The sequence below is a fragment of the Oryx dammah genome, unplaced genomic scaffold, assembly GCF_014754425.2.
Source record: "Oryx dammah isolate SB20612 unplaced genomic scaffold, SCBI_Odam_1.1 HiC_scaffold_1, whole genome shotgun sequence".
NCBI classification, from domain to species: Eukaryota; Metazoa; Chordata; class Mammalia; order Artiodactyla; family Bovidae; genus Oryx; species Oryx dammah.
This window is the reverse complement of record NW_024070185.1, coordinates 62,878,703-62,901,170: the sequence shown is the minus strand read 5'-3', so window position 1 is coordinate 62,901,170 and position 22,468 is coordinate 62,878,703. Positions and strand designations below refer to the sequence as shown.

Sequence of the window (22,468 nt, the reverse complement as noted above, 5' to 3'; positions counted from 1 at the left end):
GCCTCCCTGTCCGTTACCAACTCCCAGAGTTCGCTCAGACTCACGTCCATCGAGTCAGTGATGCCATCCAGCCATCTCATCCTCTGTCGTCCCCCTCTCCTCCTGCCCCCAATCCCTCCCAGCACCAGAGTCTTTTCCAATGAGTCAACTGTTCACATGAGGTGGCCAAAGTACTGGAGTTTCAGCTTTAGCATCATTCCTTCCAAAGAAATATCAGGGCTGATCTCCTTCAGAATGGACTGGTTGGATCTCCTTGCAGTCCAAGGGACTCTCAAGAGTCTTCTCCAACACCACAGTTCAAAAGCATCAATTCTTCGGCACTCTGCCTTCTTCACAGTCCAACTCTCACATCCATACATGACCACAGGAAAAACCATAGCCTTGACTAGATGGACCTTCGTTGCCAAAGTAATGTCTCTGCTTTTGAATATGCTGTCTAGGTTGATCATAACCTTTCTTCCAAGGAGTAAGCATCTTTTAATTTCATGGCTGCAGTTACCATCTGCAGTGATTTTGGAGCCCCCCAAAATAAAGTCTGACACTGTTTCCCCATCTATTTGCCATGAAGTGATGGGACCAGATGCCATGATCTTCGTTTTCTGAATGTTGAGCTTTAAGCTAACTTTTTCACTTTCCTCTTTCACTTTCATCAAGAGGCTTTTTAGTTCCTCTTCACTTTCTGCCATAAGGGTGGTGTCATCTGCATATCTGAGGCTATTGATATTTCTCCCGGCTATCTCCATTTCAGCTTGTGTTTCTTCCAGCCCAGCGTTTCTCATGATGTACTCTGCAAATAAGTTAAATAAGCAGGATGACAATATACAGCCTTGATGTACTCCTTTTCCTATTTGGAACCAGTCTGTTGTTCCATGTCCAGTTCTAACTGTTGCTTCCTGCAGAGCATATGCTCCTTTAAAAAACTAGAAAACCTCAGAAAATATAAAAAAGTAGAAAAAGAAACCACTTGTAATTCTACCGTCAATGACAAATTTCTATTACATTTTGTGATAAATTTCCCTCACCTATCCTGGAAGCAGCACACATGTCACCAGTGGCATTTAGGCCTTTTCAGAACTGCACTGTACAGAGAAATGGTGCAGAGTTCACTCTGGAGCCTTGGGCTTCAGAGCAGGCTCAAACCTTTACACTCAACTGGTCACTTCCTACACAGAGATGCACTTTCACCTTCCATGGTGGAAGCCCCATAGCATGGTGCACAGACTGCTAATTACTGGACTTGCAGGCTCTGATTCCCTCCTTTCGGTCCCCCATCACCACCATCCTCTCTCTCTAGGAATTTTATCTATTCTGACTCTCAGTTCACTTCAGTTGCTCAGTCGTGTCCGACTCTTTAGGACCCCATGAACCACAGCACGCCAGGCCTCCCTGTCCATCACCAACTCCTGGAGTTTACCCAAACTCATGTCCATTGAGTCGGTGATGCCATCCAACCATCTCATCCTCTGTTGTCCCCTTCTCCTCCTGCCTTCAATCTTTCCCAGCATCAGGGTCTTTTCAAATGAGTCAGCTCTTCGCATCAGGTGGCTAAAGTTTTGGAGTTTCAGCTTCAACATCAGTCCTTCCAATGAACATCCAAGACTGATCTCCTTCAGAATGGACTGGTTGGATCTCCTTGCAGTCCAAGGGACTCTCAAGAGTCTTCTCCAACACCACAGTTCAAAAGCATCAATTCTTCGGTGCTCAGCTTTCTTTATAGTCCAACTCTGACATCCATACATGACTACTGGAAATACCATAGCCTTGACTAGACAGACCTTTGTTAACAAGGTAATGTCTCTGCTTTTTAATATGCTGTCTAGGTTGGTCATTACTTTCCTTCCAAGGAGTGAGTGTCTTTTAATTTCCTGGCTGTAATCACATCTGCAGTGATCTGGGAGCCCAGAAAAATAGTCAGCCACTGTTTCCACTGTTTCCCCATCTATTTGCCACTCTGATGCTAGCTACCTGAAATGATTGATTTATCTACACATATTTATAGGAAGCCAACCGTGGGCTCCAACTCTGGCTCTGGCTGGCCCTAGGCTAGAAAGAGATGAACAAGACCCGACCCTCTACAAGCTGATCATGGTACAGTTGAGGAAAAAAGAATAGGGGCATAAGTAACTGTTATTTAAGGCAGAAAAGAGGTGAAAATAAAGCCCTTTTAGACTCAAAGATGGGAACAATCACTCTGCTGCTGCTGCTAAGTCACTTCAGTCGCAATCACTCTAGGTGGGGGCAAGCAGGAAAGGCTACATGAGCAAGAACTACTAGAGCTCAGCTGTGCAGATGGAGAGGAACAGCATTCCAGGTGGGAGGAACAGAATGTACACAGCCACAGGGCACAAAGGAAGATGGCTAATGTGGTACTCACTGGGAATCCTGGCAGCCCAGGCATGCCCTCGGGGCCCTGTGACACAGAAAGACAAAGAGGCAGCTCAGGAGCAGCACTTCCAGGCCAGCAGGAACCTGCACCCCCGGGGCTCACTTCCTCTAGCACCTCCCAAAGGCCCAAGCATGTCCCCACCCAGTGGGACTTATGACCCATTCCACAGGGGGAGGAACCATGCAGTCACACAGCTAGTTGGCACGGAGCCAGGAAATGCTCAGAAGCCTGGAGCCTCTGCACCCTCAGTCAGGACTCTGGGCTCTGTAAGTCCCAGCTTCCCCCACCCACAACCACTCCTCCTCCTTTTCGACCTTAGGAACCCCTGGGGCAATGAATGCAGTTCTTGCCCTTCACAGATATTCTCAGAAGTTCCCAAACTCTGAGGCGTGGGCCCCAAGGGTGTGCTGGGGTGTTTGGGGTTAGAAGTGGGGGCAGTTGGTGAGACTCAGTTCTCTTCCCTCAGCAAGAGGGAGAATTTTAAACGGCCAGACGCTTTTAAGGCTCCAGGAAATAGAAAATTTGTGGTTCACTCCACATGGTGCCAGGACACGTTTTCCTCCAAGCCCAGTTACCCACATAGCTATTGAAGGCATAAGAGTTTGGCAGAATATACATACAGAGATATAACTGAATGACAACAACTTTCCCAATGCACAGTCATCCCCAGGTATCTGAGGGGTATGGGTTTCAGGATCCTCTGTGGATACCAAAATCCTCAGATGCTCAAGCCCCTTACATAAAATGGTCAGCATATAACCAATATACATACTCCATATACTTTAAATCATCTCTAGATTACTTATAATACCTAATACAATGTAAAAGCTATGTAAATAGTTGCCAGCATGCAGCAAATCCAAGTTTTGCTTTTTAAAACTTTCTGGATTTTTTTTCAGCCTTTTTTTAAATCCAAGGTTGGTTGAATACGTAGATGCAGAAGCAACAGGTACAAAGGACTGTATACTAATATATATACATATGTAGCGTACATACGAAAAGTGATGAAAGTGAAAGTCGCTCAGTCATGTCTGACTCTTTGTGACCCCATGGACTGTATAGTCCATGGAATTCTCCAGGCCAGAATAGTGGAGTGGGTAGTCGTTCCCTTCGCCAGGGGATCTTCCCGACCCAGAGATTGATATAATGGAGTGGAAAAGCATAACGCTGCAACTGGGAGGGAGCTATCTGTCTGAATAGGAAAATCTGGATCCTCCCTTAGAGATACCCTTGAAGGCCTGGATTTGCCAAAGAGCAAACCAGGGATTGAGACAGAAAGAAGATTCTTGGGGTGGGAAAGAGAGAAGGGGTGTGGGCAGACAAGGCCCAAGGACTCAGAAAAGAGATGCCAATTCTTAGATCTTAGGCTGTGTTTTGCTTTAGAATTAAGCCACCTAATGCTCTAAACTTCCAATAATTAGAAGAAAACTTTGTGAAATGACTTTTGCTTCTTTGCTTTAGGGTTTGCTTATTGGGGTGTTCTGGGTGGTTCTAGCAGAAATCAAGGAAAGGGAGCCCCATTAGATGTAGGGAAGAGACAGTGAAATGACCCACGGCAGGAGACGCTGGCTCTCAGATATTTGGTTTCAGGATATATACTGCAAGAGCCTTGGGGAGAGGGCTGAGTTTTCCCCAGGAGGTCGATGGCAGGGGTTCAGGCCAACCCCACTGGGAACTGGGAACCCAAAGCTTTCAAGGCCAGAGCTCTTTCCTCTCTCTCCAGCTGTCACCAGCAGATGCAGAAGATGCAATGGCAATCTACCACACGAGCTGCAGGAGGAAGCTTCCTTCCTCTGAGATTCTAGTGTGTCACAAACTGACTCTGGACTTGAGGAAATGAGGTAGCTTCTTTGTGTGTTCCTGATCTCTAAACGGGGCCAGGAAGACTGAAGCCGGTCACATTCCCTCCTCGTGCGCCAGTCTCCCCATTAGCAGTAGTCTCCTCCCCTTCTGGGAAATGAGACCACGTAAAGAAAAGCAGGCCCAAAGCATTGCTCAGACATCAATTAGCTTGTTAGTTATGATTCTCTGATTTCCATTACACATATTTCTGATGCAAGGGACTGGAAGCTTCCACCGCATTGGACAAAAAACTCCCAGCACAATCAAGTTAATGTTGCAGCAACTTCTCAGAGACACAAGCTCTCTTTCCATTCTCCTCTGAGCTCTGTGCTTCAGGAGCCCCCAGATTCCAAACCCACCCAACTTAGTTTCAACTGGGGCATCTGGGTAGGACCCTCATTCCAGGGCAGCTGTGGATACACACCGGAGGCCCGACGAGCTCAGGAATGTCCGAGAAATTCATGAATCCTTGGGTGATGTTGGTTAAAGACTGAAAAGAGAAAAATCAGACAAAGAGACAGAGGGTGGCACATATTCCACCTTGTTCCTGGCAGTGAGGCTTTAACTGAAGTCACCCTGCTTGGCAGATGCAGGCAGACACTAACAACACCCACCCACGGCCAACACACACACTCCACCCACTTCTTAAGGTAGCCCTGAGCCACTTATCTCTTTTCTCTTTTGATTAACCTTAAAATTGCACAGTATATGAATGTCTTCTTTCTTGTATAATTTTAAATATTAAAATTTTATAAATTTTTATAATTTAAAATATATACATGGTGAAGCAGATAGTGAAGGACAGGGAAGACTGGCATGCTGCAGTCCATGGGGTCTCAAAGAGCTGGACACGAATGAGTGACTGAAACAATTAAATATTATATTTATGTTATTAATATATAATTATAAATTAATACTAATATTAATACCCACAGAAAATAGTGTTGTAGGGGTGTGTGTGCGCGTTTTATGTGTATCTGTCCAAGTGGTTATTTTATACAAATGGTACCAGGCTATATGTATTATTCTTCAACTTGCTTTTTTTACTCAATCATATGACATGGAGGTCTTCCCATGTGGAAATTTTCAGTATGAACATATTAGCAGGTTGCCAAAGAGCTGTCTAAAGGGATTGTACAATTTATACTTCCAACAAAGAGATTTTTCTATTTCACCACATTCTTATCTACATTTGGTATTTTTGAATTATACTTAAAAATCTCTAGTCATTGTTTTTTTTCAGTTATTTGGGACTTTTTGTCTTTCTGTCATCTACCAGTACAACTTTATTTTTCTCAAAAGGGCCACGATTTTTCACAAATGTGATGTTCTAATGTCCAGTGGGCTGCGATCGGGTCCCAGCCCACATCCCAGTCTTCTCTACAAATTTCCATCACTCTCCACACACCCCCATGCCCATCAGCTCCCTGGGCCTTGGATACACCCATGTTTTTCTATTCTGTGCTTCGGCTCTGAGAGTTCCAACCCCCTGAGTTCTGGAAGTCCTGTCCTCCACACTTACCTGGTAAATCCTGCTTAGCTTTCAAGTCCCTCTTCAAAGGTAGTTCTTCCAGAAAATCTGTCTTGATTTCTCATATCCTAAACCATCTTTCCTCCCTGGTTCCCCCACTTATGTTCCTTGCTTGTTGGTTACAGCTCTGTTATACTTATTTTCCTGATTGCAAGTGCTGCCAACCAGAAGAGAGGGCTGGGGAGACACTATGTGAGACAATAGAGGTATCACAGTAGGCACAGACAGATGGCCCATGCTGGCAGGCAGAAACTCCAGCACCAGATGCCAGCTCCACAGCCCCGGCATAACTAGCAGCCCTGAAGGCACTGAAGTTGTGGACAACCCTCCCTCCCCTTCAGCAAAGTCACAAAACACATAGCCATGCTCTGACCTGGTGATACTCACACTAGACAGGAACTCAATGCGCCCTGGCGGCCCCCTGGGCCCAGGGGGTCCCACAATGCTGGCTCCGTCCATCCCTCTGTCACCCTGGATGTAGCAGTGAGAGTGGGAAAAAAATTCACTGTATATGGATAATGCTCCTAGAACCGGGATGAAAACTTCTCTCACCCCTACTACAGATCTATGACCTCACCTTAGGTCCCCGGTCTCCTTTTTCTCCTTTGGGACCCTGGCAAAACAAACAAATATTCTTTGAGTTTTTTTCTATTTACTTTGCCCACTTTCCATCTACCCTTCCAACTTGCCATCTCTCCCCAAGCCCTCACAAGGATTTTGTCCCTGATAATGGTAGCAAAAGATGAAGGGCAAATTCCCCTTACAGAGTCAGAAGGAAGGAACATCTCAGACAGCAAGAGGAACAGAGGTCCTCTCCCAGCACTGGATGAGTGTTCTTTGACCCTGAACCTCAGAGCCCTCTGCATCTGGGGGATGGGGGAGGTCTTCCTATTCAATCATGGAGGGGGCAGTGATGCTCTCCTCTGTGAGGCTCAGCTCCTCCTGTACTAGTGTGCTCAGCTCTGGGTACCACTTGACACACATAAGGAGATCCTGGGACTGGTCTTCTTGAGAGAAGAATCATAGCAGAAGATGGACCACACCTCCCTGGGGGGAGATGTAGCGGGCAGGGGTACCTTTAGGAGCATGGGATTCTGAAATGGGCCAAAGTGTGAGTCTTGAAAAGGCAGCAGAAAGGAGTCAATGAAGCAGAGATGCTTGATGGTTAGGTACTGGGGAGAGACAGAGAAAGGTAATTTTCAAGTTTTCCCATATTATATCTTGTGCAAAAGCTCTATGCTGTTCCTCAAAGAAACAAGCTATAAAGAGCACCTGATCTCCGCACCGCACAGCGGGAAGTTGGAGGCTCAGAGAGTGGGAATTATTGAAAGTAACAGAGCAGGACGGCACCCCACAGCTTCCCCACTCCAGCATGACAGCATGACAATCCTCAAAGTGAAGGTTTCAAAAGTCAACCTACACTTGACGCCGTTGGCCCAGAGATGGGCTCGTGTAAGTGTCTGATGCTTCCTGAGCCCTCGGTATCCTAGGGAAGGAAGAAGAATTTCAGATCTGACTCCCAGACACCACCTTGTGCCAGGTATGGTGCTGGGAGCTGGGGCTCAGCAGGGAACCAGCAGCACCATGGCGTCCAGTTAGCTGGCCTTTCCAGTCATCTGTAATGCATGTTGCTCTTTAACCACAGGGATGAAGGAAAATACCTCAAATCCAAGTCCTGTTGTACATCCAGGGCCTGGGGGCCCAGGGGGTCCAGGAGGCCCTGGGGGCCCCATGACCCCAGGAGCGCCAACTTGTCCATTTTTCCCTGGGGGCCCTGGTAAGCCTCTGTTGCCAGGATCACCCTGTGAGGAAGGGGACAGGCTGATTATCTAGTCTTGGGTTCTTCATAGAAGGAAAAACATTCACACCTGAGTCAGAAAATTGTTCTTTGAATTTCATTAGATGGATGGATTCTCCAATTGGTGCTGCTTAATGGTACAGGAACAGTGGTCTTGCCAACTGACATTTTACTTGGAGACAAGCTGACAGCACTCACTGAATGCGTTTGGGTGGAGGGAGTGACAGAGGAGAAAACCTGGCAGGTTACTCACTCTCCTCCAGCTCCAGCTGTTCCGCCTTCCCCAAGCAGTTCCATCCAGATGTTTTTCTCTGATCCATGACATTTACATGTTTAGTACTTCAGCCCAACAGTTCAATTATACTAAACCCAGAGAGACAGGAAGAAGGAGGAGAAAAATTTTCTTTTTCAATTTTTACCTTTTCACCAACTGAGCCATTAGGTCCTCTAGCTCCCTGAAAAAAAAAAATGATGGCCGATTATATATAATATAATAATATATCTTCCATTAGGTACGTTTAGAAGAAAATGCAGGATTACAGACACTTAAGTAACAGGACATTAAAATGGAACTCTTCCTGTGCAGTTTTGACTGATGTCTCAAACCTGAGCCCATTACAGTAATTGTGAGTTTGCTAGGCAGGTCATGCTGAAAGCTTGTGAAACCCATTTTTCAACCATTAGTTTAGTACCTACCTCAAGACTGAAAAGCAGAAGTTGAAGATGAACCAGGGAAAGATTGTAAGGGAAGGATTTCCCTGGAGAGCTGTCAGTGTACTGAGTGGACCCTCTTCCCATCTTCTCAAGATGGAAGTAAGGGGTGCCTCTCCTCCTTGAATCCAAGAAAAGGGACTTCAAGAATTTGATATGTATTCCCTAGGCTTTTGGAGATATGTCCATAATGGCTGACTCTCTTCTGGAAAAATCTAAAGACCAAAAGCTGGCTAGAATAGTCCCAGAATTGAGGGAGAGGGTCTCTAAAACAGCTTATGTGTCCACCACGGTAGAGGTTTTCTAGGGAGTAAGATGTGGATCCCAAGGTAAAGAGCCAGCTGTGAGTTCAAAGCAGAGGGGAGGACCAATGGGAGCTGATGGCCAGGAGTGGTCAGCCACAGGATACACTGCCCTACATCAGAGGACTGCAGTCGGGGGGCCCCCAGCTGGAGACCACCCAAGCACCCTCAAGAGAAGAAGCCAGAAACCGCATGGCCACACAGAAGGCTCTCGACACCATAACAAAGCCACAGTCTAAGGCTGCGCCTTCTCCCAAACCCTTCTTCCCCTTCCTATATCAAATCCACAGAAGTGACAGAGTGGATAGTTCCAAAACAGTCATGCTCAAAAATAAGATGGTGAGTGACACTGAGCCTGAACCAGTGAGGAGTGCCAATGAGAAAACACAGGAAGCTGAAGTCAGAGGCTTCAGCCATGGAGACAAACCACAGGGAGAAATATATCATCAGGTAAGGGAGGAGTGGAAGCCAAGAGAGCAGACTATGGCTCTGACAGACAGAAGCTGACACTCCGGAGCTAGACAGCCATGGAGCCCTGCCCCTCTTCCCTCACCTTCCATTTTCACTACAAGAACAATAAGAGTTGTTTATTGAAGCAAAGGGATATGGCAGAGCCCCAGGTGGCTGGCAGACTCTGGGAGGTCCAAGGGTACCCCGAACACCTAAGATCACCTGTTGAGGTACATCCTAATCCTCCTGTCCTAAATCCTGCAGAAGTAGCTACCACCCAACTCGCCAGTACTTTGTATAAACAGCAGAAAACAGATTAAAGAGGGATTCCAATTTCTAAAGCATAACCACACAAGCAAGAAACCCTACACTTCTGAGCAAAAGCAACACTCTGAAAGAGAACAGCATCAACCATGGAGTGTCTCCTGCGGAAACAGAGCTAAGAACACGAAGCAATCAGAACTCTAAGTAAATACTATATACTCTCAGGGAGAAAAGGGAGAATATTATTACAGCCAAGAAACAAGGACAAACTATCATGAAATAAGAACAGTAGTTATGGAAAAAAATCAATTAAGAGATCTTAGAGACAGATATGTTACTGCTGAGAGGAAATACTCTATAGAAAGGTTGAATAACAGAACAGACATACTTAAAGAGAGAACCACAGAGTGAACCCAGCTACTCTATGGGGTGGTGGGAAGAGAGGAGCGCTTGCAGAAGAAAGCAGAGGTTGCTTGGGTCTTGTTGCTTCCCTGCCTGCCAACCTGACCTGGGAAAAACTGAGTGTGATCTTACATCCAGAGCAGAAACAGAAAGGATCGGGTTCCAGTTTTGCTGCCCAACCTGCAGGCCACAGTTTCTGTGTTTGCTTTTCTTGGGTGTGACCAGCCACCATCGTCTGCTTTCCGATGCAATTTGTCCTTGAAGGAAGTACCATCCTTATGTATTTTTCCAGTAATAAGTCAAATCTCAGTCAGAGATACTGTGAAATAGAAGTTAATTTAGCCCAGTCTCTTGATTTTTGGACTCTGTCCTCTGAAAACATCATTACTGTTGACTCCATTCAAGAAAAGGATGCGCATAAGGTGAAAAACTGTACTTTTTCAATTGTCTTTCTGACTTTTCAAATCAAGAGTACATCTTGTAGCAGTTTCAAAGGAAGTTCCAGAAGATACGTTAGACCTTGATTTATCTGTCTCAGAAACAGATGATTTTATCTAGCTTGTAGGTATGAAGAGATAGTATCTGGGCCCACTTCACTGGCTCACAGATTTGGTGACCACCATTTTGGAATATGAGTAGATCTGTTTTGGGATGGAAGAGCTTATCGTAGGTTATGTGACCTACATGAATAGGCAGAGTCAAAGCGGTAGCTCCAATTTAAAGGATCAGCAAAGACCCCATAGCTAAAATAGTGAAGGCAGACTTCACTCCTCAGTGAGAGAACTGTGTGGTGAGGCTATGCGCTGTCTTGGAATTCCAACCAGCAGAGTGGCAAGTCTGAATTATGATGATGGTATGGAGAGACCAGTTCTACAGCAGAAACACTGTGAAAGAACCAGGTGTGGGAGTGCTGCGTGTTGCAAAATGGTGGCTTAGGATTTATTAGACATTCTGGGGACTTCCCTGGTGGTCCAGTGGCTAAGACTCTATGCTCCCAGTGCAGGCAGCCTGAGTTCAACCCCTGGTCAGGGAACTAGATCCCACGTGCTGCACTAAGGGTTTGAACGCCACAACTAAAAGATCCTGCATGCAAAACTAACTGAAGATCCCACAGGCCTGGTGCAGCCAAAGAAATACATAGTTTTAAAAATTCTGGCTCATTATGGTAGCTGGTTTGCTAAGGACAATGTTAGACTTCATCACATAACATCAAGGACCTTTTCAGTTGTGGTTTCTTACTTACTGCCTTATCAAGTCAGTTGGTTTTGTGTATAGTGTTACACTGATAACTTCAATTTATTACAATTAAAATCGACTATGCTCTGTATGGTTTCATGGAGGCCTACAATTCAGATTTTTTACCAAATACATTTGATGATTAAAGAAGATATAAAATAGGAAATCCAGCCAATATCATAGCGTTTAATTGAAACAAGCTGTTATGAGCTCTAAACCCTTACTAGATCCTACTTAAGATCAGCTCACCACTCAGGTTCTTGGGAAGGGGTACACTGTTCCTTACTACACAAGATTTAGAGAATTGATCGAAGCCAATTTGGGACTGGTTGGAGAAAGGGAAGGTGATGGTCATTTACTTGCATTCCTCACACATCTCATGCAAAAGCTGGTTTTACAGTGCCCAGCAATGACATTTCAGGAGCTCAGTGAGGTTACTCACAGCCAGTTACTGGGAGCTTAACAGTTCTCAGCAATTCTGGGCACTGAAGAAAATTTGAAACATAAACTCTCTTCTGCCTGGGCATCCCAGTGCCTTTTGAGACTGAAGAATAACATGGATTAGTCAGATTATGAAAGAAGGGAAAGAATGACAACCATTAATCCTAGGTCTGTGCTGAAGATGGCAGAATCTACAGTGCAAAAGCAGAAAGAAATTTTTTAGAGAGCCATTTCCAGTGTGTTCTTCAGCAGCCTTTCCAGAACCATTCTATAGATGAGAAAGCAAGCCATCCCCTGCCCATTCCTTCATGGGCTAAAGATCTCAGAGTGGCTGCTCATCTTAATTTGGGAAAAATAAATTATGGAATATTCCTATGATCAAACTCAACACAGAATAATTTATTTGATGAATTCTTAATGACATCCACATTTTGATGACAATCTCACATTTGAAAATGATTACCTATAACAATATTATTTCCAGCCAAGTAAACCAAATCTTATTCTTCGGGGTTTTCAACTATCTAGACTGGTCTGTGTGTCCTGCAGGTGAGAAGAGAGGCTGATGTCCTGGTAACAACAAGGAACAACCTCCCTGCAAGTGTCCACCTAGCCGTGGAAGGCACTGCCTGGGCAGGAAATGAGTCCTCTGGCATTGGAGGCATGTAAACTGAAGCAGAGATCAGAGGAGACTCAAGGATCACCCGTATCATTGGATTTTATGTGGTCTTACATCCCTGAAACTATTCACTTTCTTCCTCATGTTTTTGTTGTTATTTCATCTTCGGACTATTCTGCTTGGTTTACTTTGCGGGGGTGCAGGTAAGTGTCATGTACAAGGTTTCCCTTCAGCTCTCCTGAAACAAATTTCCAAGTCTTTCTAGAATCTGCTTTTTCTTGACCAGAAACCATCATAGACACACAGGGCAACAAATTAGATCTCATAGCAAATTCCAGGAAGAAAAAAGTGATTTATCTGCCACAGTTATTCTGGGCAAGCCTGCCGCTTTTGTGCATGACCGAGTGTCTGAGCAGCTGCAGAGTGCGCCTGCACAGGTGTTTGCGGGCAGATGTGGGCGTGGGCTTGGGCATTTTTCAGTCTGAGACCAGAGCAGCAAAGGGTGTGGAGGGGGTAGAAGTGTGAGGGGAAGGGGTGTGGGGCAGGGGCAGGGGAGCTGGTAAGAAGAGGAGGGAAGGTGAGAGTAAGTCTTGTAATGTTTCCTGCAAATTTTAATTTCTTATGAAAGAGCTGGTCCATGTAAAACAAGTTCTGTAAAACTCAACAATTGTTTCTTCTTTTTCTGAGAAATGAGCTTTCCATGAAACGTGAGTTACTGTTGCAATTAAACACACTTGAGAGCTGACTGAAAATGGAAATTCAGTTCAGTGACGATGGGGGTGTCTAGGGAGTCAGCATTTCCCACAGCTTTGTCCAGGTGGGGTACACAGAGGGTCTCCACTCCCCTAGCCCTGTGGATGAACCCTCCGTCCTCTGAACCCCACTGAAGCTCAAGACTACATCTCTAGAAGGAAGCTCACCTTATCTTTATTGTCTGCTTCCGCAGAACACAGCTTATCTCATCAACCAGGCCAGGAACACAATGGGCAGGAACCCCACCCCCACAACACCAAGTGGACTTAACAGACAGATTACACGGTTTATGGAGAAGGAGGAGAATGAAGCGTGTGAGACTCGGAAGTGGAGGATTCATCAAACTGCTCACAGAAGCCTGCGCTAGATTCTAAGGAGACACAGACAGTGCCTCTGCTCTGGTTGTCAGAGTAGGGTGGGGAGCAGACTGGTAAGCTAACAGCTATAGTGCCCCTGGCTGGAGGGGTCCCAGCAGAGTCAACACTGAGCTAAAGGCAAGTGGAGGAAGGAGGGCTGCTTTCTACTCACAGGGTCCAGGAGAGCCTCCCAGATAGATCTGAACTGGGCACAGGGGGATGAGGAAAGGGAAAGGACAGGGAGCCCTGCGCAGAGGCCAGGAGGTTGTGCAAGCCTGGGGCCTTTCAGTAGCGCTGGCTGGCCCAGAGGCGGGTGTGTGAGGGAGCAATGGTAGGGAGCTAAGAGGTAGTCAGGAAGGGACTTGAAGATCTGCACTCAGTGAAGGTTCCATCCTGCAGGCATGAGGGAGCCAATGGTGCTTTCTCAGTGGAAAGACAGTGAGTGATGAGAGCTTGCTCTGGAAAGATGGACTGGCAGGTGGGTAGAGGTTGGGCTGTGAGTGGAGAGAAGGAGCATCAGTGAGAGGCCTGACGCCACGCTGGAGGCAAGGAAGAATGGATGTCAGGTCAGGGCAGAGAGATGTGGACTTAAGACTGGCCACTCCTGGCCACGGACTGACAGTGGCAGGAAAGGAGAGGAGGGAGAAGTTAGAGAAGACTCTGTTTTTGAGTCCAGGTGACTGGGCGGATGGTGGCGTCATTCTTGGAAGCTGGGAACATGCAGGGGTAGACGGGAGAAGATGCTGAGTGCAGGTTTGAGTATAGGGAGCTCTGGGGAGAGATATCCAACAGGGAGGACCAGGATGGAGTCAGAGGCAAGGTCGGGCTTAGAGGGCAGAGGCAGGATGAGCCTGGTGGTTCCCTATGCAACACCCCTCCCCCTCTCCCAGTACCTTCTCCCCTTTCATTCCAGGAAGACCGGAGGCTCCATCAAGTCCAGCTTTCCCCTCGGGGCCCTGAGGAACACGAAGGACAATCAGCCTACAATATCTTTGATAAGTTATCAAATACGAACCCTCTTTGGAAAAGGAGGCCAGAGCTGAGAAGACCCAGGGGATGAGGCCGGTGGGTCTAAAGCCTTGTGTCAGTCTGTAGCCGAACAACTTTCCTGGCCACAGCTCGGCCACTGCGGGCTCTGCACCTGTAGACAAGTGTCCTTCACTCTCTGGGTTGTATCTTCTCTTCTGCGGGACAGTTGGAGGCAGGGCTGGACTAGATCGTCTCTGGAGCCTCCCACCCCAGGCCAGGCACTGATGGACTATGACTCCAAGATTTTACATGAGCCTGCATTTCCTACACAGACTAAGATGAAGCAGTGAAACAACGTGTACGATGATATTTTCGTTGGCTGTTGCTTCTTATCTGGAGTCTTAGTAATAGCAATGTCTTGGCTGAGGAGGATTTTGTTTACAAATGCCAGCTAGCTGCTCACGCCTAGCCATAAACCTTAGCACTGGGGTCTGCAGTCTGGGGTCCCTGGCTAAAGGAAGCCCCATAGGTACAGGGAGGGGGCAGTGACCTCAGTAGCTCACCGGGGGACCAGGTTCACCAGTAGGTCCATCTTCTCCAGGAGATCCAGGGGGTCCCATGAAAACATCAGTTCCTGGTTTTCCTGGGATCCCAGGTAAGCCAGGTGGGCCTGGGGGACCTGGAGGACCCTAAAAAAGGACACCTTGTTAAAAAACAGGGCAGGAGGGGACAAATGAATATGTTCCACTAACTCCATTGTTGACAACAACCCTACAGGTAGAGACTGGTGTTGCTCCTTAGAAGATGGGGAAACTGAGGCTCAGTGAGATGATGTGACTTGCTTAAGAGCTCACACACACAGCAGGAGAAGAGCTGAGATTTGGACCCAAGTCTTTTCAAGCCCATTATATAATGTTTTCTCCCCAGATGTATGTATACAGTAAAGATGCAATTTGTTGGAATTCTCAGAGGTGCTCTACTTTAGTTTTCTGATTACCTGAGAGGTTAGTCCAAAACTGCCTATTGGTAGAAAGTGAAATGGTTAGTCACTCAGTTGTATCCAATTCTTTGTGGCCCCAAGGACTATATAGCCTGCCAGGCTCCTCTAATCATGGGATTTCCCAGGCAAGAATAATGGAGTGAGTTGCCATTTCCTTCTCCGGGAAATCTTCCTGACCCAGGAATCAAACCCAGGTCTCCTGCATTGCAGGCAGATTCTTTACAGTCTGAGTTAAGGCCTATTGTTAAGCCTTATTAAAATACCCCTGCAATGTACTAGTCTTTTTAGCCTGGGGCTGGGTTCACTGATGCCACCAGCTTGGACATTCTAAGTGGGTCCTGTCCCACTCATCCAGTGAGTCCTGAACCCTTCCAGCCCTGTCTGACGAGCGGGTAGAAAGGGAGCTGAGCAGAGCCCTCTAGGTGGGGATTCTTGACAGGGGCTCAGAGGAAGGGATGGAATGAGTTTGGGGCTCTGAGGAAAGATGCATGAGATTCAGCTGGGAGGAGAGGTGCTCCCAGGGGGAAATCTAGAGGGACCCCTGGGGGCCCAGCCTTGGGCAAGAGACCAAGAGTTGCCAAGGAGACAGAAAGAGTGGTCTGGAGAGGTAGAATGGGGGCTGCCTCAGGGTAGGGAAGGTTTTGAGAAAGGTCTGGACGTCAAAGTGTGAAATGCTGTGTAGAGAAGAGGCCAGCAGGTCTCCGTGATGGGTAAGGGGGTTAGGGGCAGAGCCAGTGGTAGAGGTGAAGGTCATGGGCATACCTGCTGTGAAAGAGCTGCTGGAGAAGGCTGCCAGGGGAAGGAGGCAAGTGTAAAGTGGGGCTCCTGACTATAAACTAAGGTCAGACTCACTTAAAACTGACCAAAGACGGAAATGCCAAGCATACATAAATGTAGATGGGAAGTATAGTGAGTCCCAGGAGCCCATCGTCAGCCTCAGCAGTCATCTACAGAGGCCAAGCTGGTTTCATCTGTTATCAATCCCTGTGTCCCCCCTCCCAGATCCTCACGAAGGCTGCCCTCCCCTCGCTACCCGACACCAGGCCTTTTACCCCTTCACACTCACTCGTAACAGCTCCTCACTGTGCACCAGGTCACCAGAGCCAGAGCTGACATCCAAGCCCCATCCCAGGCCGGAGCCCTCAGCCTCCATTTCCACCTGCAGAGAGAAAAAGCTCCACAGCTGGGTTTCACCATCATTCTCCAAGGACAGGCATGCCACTGAGAGCTTTCCAGTATTCTGTGCCCCTTTGACTGCTGCTGCTGACTTCCCTCCTGGCTCTTATGCTTGATCCCCTCCATAGCTGCCCTCCTTCTTCTCTCCCTCTCAGCTGTGCAGCCAACGTACAGACAGTGCTCAAACACAGGACACTTTCCCAGCCTCTCATCCTCTCTTTTCCTGCGTTTCCAACCCCTACTCATCCTTCAAGGTCCAGTTCCATGGTCACCTCCTCCAGGAAGCCCTGCCCAACCCCGTTTTCAGAGAGAATTCATCTCTCCTGATCTGTGTTCCCACCAGCCTCTGTGGAGGTCTGGATTTGGCCATAGGGCCACCTGGCTTTGAAGCTCAGTTGTCTGTATCTGTTGGCCCTGCTAGGCTAGGACTCCAGAATTGGCCCAGTCCTGAGACACCTCTGGGTGCCCAGAGTCCATCATGAGATCTGGCACCAAGAAGGCACTTAATGTCTACTTGCTGAATGTCATCAAATTCCTCCAAAGAACAAAAGGAAACTTCCAAAACACCTTTCTGGTACTTAATACCTGAGGATGGGAATCAGGCAAAGCCTCCTTCAATCATCAAGGAGGATCTGGGTTACGGGTTAGAGCTGAGTCCGGGCAGGTTGTGTGCGTGTGGGTGGAGAGGGAAGGTGATGACATGGAGGTGGAGAGACAGTTCGGAGGCTGCTGTTGCCATCCGGGGGATGAGGAGGTGCTGCACAACTAGGCTGAGGGGCTTGGGGACTGACTAGATCACGGAGTGGGGAGAGGCACTTGAGGACACTTCCTGGCTTCTCTCTTGGTGATCAGGAAGATAGGGTACCATTCCCAGAACAGGGGAGCCCTGCAGGGAGAGCAGGCCTAGGAGCACGGTGACAAGTTCAGCCTGGGGTGTGAGGGACCCAGGGGCCTTTCAGGGCACAGGATATAAGGGAGCTTTCTAAATATCAAGCTGCTGGGCTCCAGGAGAGAGTGCCGGCACAGGAGTGAGCACTGAGCTCTGACTGGAGGGCGCTTGAGAGGAAGAATCCTCTGCGGCTGTTTTGCGCATCCCGGGCCCTGGCGCTTTGTGCACCTGACGAGCATGGGTAGGAATCTCACCGTGGGTTCAGTAGGCCCAGCAGGCCCAGGGGGGCCAGGAAACCCCTCCTCAGCTTCACCCTAAAGAGAACAAAATGTCAGTGCAGCACCGGGCACCCCTTCCTCCTGTCCCCTTCTCTCTCCAGAAATTATGCTCCTCTTCAGAGGCGGCTTATGCAGGAGTTTTATATACCTAATTTGTTGAGCAGGTACCACATGCCAGGTAAAATTTCCCAGGTATTAGCTCATTTGATTCTCACCACTTCCCATTATACACATGAACAGACAGAGAGAAGGGTGTGGCAGGGCCAGACATGGGTGTCCCTCTCACCCATTACCTTGGGTGAGTCTAAGATTCAAGATCATCCAGAAGACCCTTCAGAGTGGGTGTTCCTGTTACTGTCTGTTGTGTTTTTAAACCATTTGCTGAGGAAGCAGGGTACCTATTTCAGCTCGTCACAGATTCCAGACACAGGCACTTAGGGGGATGTATCTTTACAGGTTATATGCCAGGACGAAACGCTGCACACTCGTCTTTCCCTTTCTCCTCTCTCCCCCTTTCTCTTCTTTTTTCCTGTTGCTTAAACACTAAGTCATATCCGACTGTTTTGTGACCCCATGGACTGTAGCCCGCCAGGCTCTTCTGTCCATGGATTTCCCAGGCAAGAATACTGGAGTGGGTTGCCGTTTCCTTTTCTAGGGGATCTTCCTGACCCAAGGATTGATGCCGCGTCTCCTGCGTTGGCAGGCAGATTCTTTACCACTGAGCCACCTCTCTTCTTAGAAATTTTTAAAAATCTCATTGGGAAAGTCAGAAGCACCCTTGGTGGAAACACCACCATATATTAGGAACCTATCAACCACCACAGTTCTGCTACTTTAAGGCCATACTTGCTGACATTTAGAAAGGGTATTTCCTTCCCGGGCTTTTGCATGTATCTATTTTTAAATAATTAAGACCACTGCTACTGCTAAGTCACTTCAGTGGTGTCCAACTCTGTGCGACCCCATAGAGGGCAGCCTACCAGGATCCCCGGTCCCTGAGATTCTCCAGGCAAGAACACTGGAGTTAAGACCACACAGTATACTAAATTTCATAACCAGCTTTTTTCACTTAGCATTATACAGTAAGTATTTTCTTGTCATTAAATACTCCTAGTAAGTTTAATTTTAATAGCTGCATAATGTCCCATTATTTGAACATCCTTTAATTCAGTTAACTCCCTTATTGTTGGCTAAACTATATCCAGTTTTCTTTTTCCATTAGGGACAATACTAAGATTAACATCCATATACAGAAAGCCTTTTTAATATAAGACTACCTCTTTTAGGATTGATTCCTAGGACAGAAGTGTCTGGGTCAACAAAATGCAACTTATGGTGTTTACATGTGTTGACACAGAGCTTCTCAGAAGCAGTCAGGCACTGACACGGCCACCAGCATAGCTGGTCTCCCCAGGCCCTCACCAAACACCAACTTCTCAAAGCACAAAGTATAAAGGATCTAAGGACAACTGAACCAGGCTGCCCAACAAATCAATGGCAAAAAGAACAAAGTAGGTGGGAGAAAACCAAGACTCAAAGAGACTTACTTAAGAGACACAGCAACCAAACAATGTAGACCTTGTTTGGATTCAGATCCAACCTAACCATGAAAATGCATTTTTAAACAGCCAGGGTATTAGATGATGTGAAGGAACCACTGTCAGCTTTCTTAGATGGATAATGACATCCATTATCACCCACTTATGGATGATACTGTGGCAAAGGCAAAAAAGGTCCCAGATCAACCTTTTAACAATACATATTAATGTGTTTTTGAGTTAAATGTTATGATGCTTGGGATTTGCTTTAAAACACTCCAGCCTTCCCCATCCCTCCACTCCACAAAGATAGCTGTAGGAGGTGGATAAAAGCAAGACACATTATGTTGCTGACTGTTGTATATGAGGGGCTTTATTATACTATTCTAAGTCCTTTGGGGAATTTTTAGAGTTGCCATAATAAAAAGTTTTAGAAAAAGAAAAAGGAGAACTGGCTCTATGTGAAGGCACATGGCCAGCCAGCACTGCTGCAGCTGGTGTGGCATCTCTCGGGGGAGAGGCAGTCTTGGGGTTTTGTGTGTTCCTTGAGGTGAGGAGCAGAGGAGCAGGGGCACTTCATTTAGGGAGTCACAGCACAGGAGCTGGGGGCCACAGGCATCCAGCCAGCCTGGCGGGTTCCATGTTCATTGCCCAGTCGAGTCTCCCGGGAGCACGAACCCTGGCACCAGGAGCTCCTCAACTGGCTTGGCAGTGGACTCAGACACCTGCAGCAACCTAAGCATCCCAGGTGTCTCCAAGATGCAGAAAAGTTTAAAAACCAGAGCTCTTGCTCACTTCCTTCTTTTATAGAAAGCAACACCAAGACTCACCACAAGTCAGACCCTCAGTCTCCCGGCTCCCAACCTGGGGCCTCTTCTCTACACCACACTCTTGGGCATGCTCCAGGGCATGAGCTTTGCAGGCCAATATGCCTGGGTTCAAATCCTGGCCCTGGTCTTAGGGGAATGCCACAGCAGGCAGGTTCCTTTACCTAAATGTCACTCCCCTTGCCTGGGAAACAGAGATGACTCTCCTTGCACCAGAGTGTGGTGTTGTGCATAGAATCAGATCAACTTGGAACCCAGAATGCTAAATAAATGTCCGTGCAAAAGGCTTATTTCTTGCCCCTTCACTGTGAGTTCCTTGGGGATAGGAACAAGGTCATATTCATCTCAGTTTCCAACTGTATAGACTGAGGGCCCTGAGTTGCTGCGCACTGAGTCATGACAAGTGAATGAACACAAAATAAAGAGACAGAGCAGTGCTTGGTAAGCACCAGGTGCTGGTGCAGTGGGCATTTGGGATTTGCAGCTGGCTCTCAGATGTACCATCCCATAGTCTCTCCAGTCCCGGGTCAGCCCTGGAGCACTGTGGCTGAGGGACCACGTGCCTGGAGGTTGACTCAAGGCTCTGAAAGCATGTGTGACCAAGTGCTACTCGGGGAACTGGCAAGCCCAAGCTGGTCACCAATGGAACACTTTCCTTTAAAAATATTGACACTTAAAGGGCAATTAAATTCCCCAGTTCACACAAGCCCATGCTGAGGACTGACTCTGGGTTTCCCACTTCTAAAAGACAAAGTCACAGCCCTTAAGTAGTGACAACCTCACACCTGTGCACAGGACCTTCCAAACAGTCTCTGACCTGCATTTCTGACTTGACATCACAACTACCCTCTTTTACAGATGAGGTAGTGAAGTGAAGTGAAGCCACGCAGACGTGTCGGACTCTTTGCGACCCCATGGATTGTAGCCTACAAGGCTCCTCTGTCCATGGGATTCTCCAGGCAAGAGTACTGGAGTGGGTTGCCATTTCCTTCTCCAGGGGATCTTCCCAAGCCAGGGATCGAACCCAGGTCTCCCGCATTGCAGGCAGATGCTTTACTGTCTGAGCCACCAGGTTAATTCCTAACCCTCTTTTACAGATGAGGAAACTGAAGCTCCCCCAGAAGGATTTGCCTGAGGTCATACAGTTGCAACCCAGAATTATAGAAACTCGTGTTACAAGGCACCTGAAGGTAACTGGACCTCACCCCACCCCAACACACACACACCCCTTTGATGCTTCTATTTCCTTTATAGTCTCTGCCACATCTTACAAGCTTTCCCACCTCCAGAATGGGAATCTCATGACATTTGAGATGGGCCTTTGTACCTTTCAGCAGGTCTGCCTGTTAGACTCACTTCAATTAAAGATGTGGGCAACTTGGGACACAAAGCCAGGTGCCCTAGGTTTTTACCTCTTGCTTTATCTCTACAAACTGCGGCTTCCTCATGTGTTCTCTCAAAAGCCCCAATTCTGCATGTTGCAAACCAAGATGAAAACCCAGGCCCTTCCCACAACTCTGGCCTTTCTTTCCCTCCTCTGTAAGACTGGCCAAGGCAAATCTTCACACCTCTGTGTGAAGTGAAATCTTCACTTACCGGAGGGGCCCCTCTTTCAGGGGCTATTGAGGGTAAGGGGAGTGGGGGCCCCTCAGGGGGAGTGCTGCCCAATGCGTCTGCCCCAGCCGCAGTAAGGGGCTCCTCTGTCGTGGCTGCTGCTAAGTCTTCGTCGCCAGGACCCTGAGAAGCCAAAGCAACATAAGCACTCGTGTTGCCTCACCCACAATGCCACGCGCACACTGCTGCTGGGGAGTTTTGTCAACTGTCCTTTGAGTGGTGTTAGCCCAGTTTCAAAGCACTTGCCTACCTACAACTGTCATTACTCCTGATATACTCACCAAAGCACAGGTTCATGATCCTCTCCTGAAACGTGCTTCTCCTCTAAGCCCTCCTCCCTAGCAGTGCTCACTGCCTCCCCCAACCCCAGCAACGCTATCTAGCTTTGGACCACTCTCTGAGAAAGTTCTCCTCGGACAAAGCTGGGCGTAGTAGGGTCAGGACCAAGCCTGCTCCCCTGACCCCCTCTGCCATGCTCCTCAGTTACATCCTGCCTCCCTCTGTTGGTGCCGACCTAAATCCGTGCCCTAACGAAGTCGCCTGTGCATTTGGCTCTGGAAAGGCCAGCAACTGCTCCCGTCTCGTGACCCTGACCTCCCTCCCCGCTGCGAGCTGGAGAGGATGCTAGGAGACACCTACAGAAGTGACCCCTTGCCCGGGGGCCGCTGTGGGTGTGACGAAAGCCAGGTCATCGGTGGGGACTCCGCTGGCCTCTTCTTCCTCAAAAGCGCTGAGCGGCACAGCTGCTGCTGTCGCAGAGCCTTCTTCACCGATTGGACTCTGAAATGTAATTGGCGCGAGGGATCGTCCACCTCCTCCATACCCCGGGTTGCTGGGTGTGTGAGTGCAGGGAGGAAACTACTGAGGTCATCAGACAAAAGCACGGCCATAGCTCATCTAGGAGCAGCCTTAGCCCCAGACCCCCAGAACTCCAGGCTTAGAATGCACCCCTCAGGTCATCCCCTCTCTGCCCCAGAGTCATTCTGCTGGATGCACATGTTCAGTAACGGGAACGCCCCACCTGCACAGGAACCTTCTATCTCCAGAAAGCTCTGCTAGTTTAGTTTCTTTCGAGTAAAGACTGGA

At 47.9% G+C, this 22,468-nt stretch overlaps 1 protein-coding gene across 2 annotated transcripts in view; it reads right to left on the bottom strand.

The window, feature by feature from the left end:
* COL15A1 (collagen type XV alpha 1 chain) overlaps positions 1-22,468 on the bottom strand; it is a 111,659-nt gene that overhangs the window by 27,523 nt on the left and 61,668 nt on the right. For both annotated transcript variants that reach the window (XM_040238855.1, XM_040238861.1), the window contains exons 11-23: positions 22,022-22,162; positions 21,365-21,505; positions 17,380-17,439; positions 16,127-16,219; positions 14,624-14,749; positions 13,985-14,047; positions 7,977-8,012; positions 7,421-7,561; positions 7,180-7,245; positions 6,337-6,372; positions 6,147-6,230; positions 4,653-4,718; positions 2,375-2,410 (exon numbers count right to left, since the gene is read on the bottom strand). In XM_040238855.1, the coding sequence (XP_040094789.1) occupies positions 2,375-2,410; positions 4,653-4,718; positions 6,147-6,230; positions 6,337-6,372; positions 7,180-7,245; positions 7,421-7,561; positions 7,977-8,012; positions 13,985-14,047; positions 14,624-14,749; positions 16,127-16,219; positions 17,380-17,439; positions 21,365-21,505; positions 22,022-22,162 (1,089 nt within the window). The remainder of the gene's footprint in view (positions 1-2,374; positions 2,411-4,652; positions 4,719-6,146; positions 6,231-6,336; positions 6,373-7,179; positions 7,246-7,420; positions 7,562-7,976; positions 8,013-13,984; positions 14,048-14,623; positions 14,750-16,126; positions 16,220-17,379; positions 17,440-21,364; positions 21,506-22,021; positions 22,163-22,468) is intronic.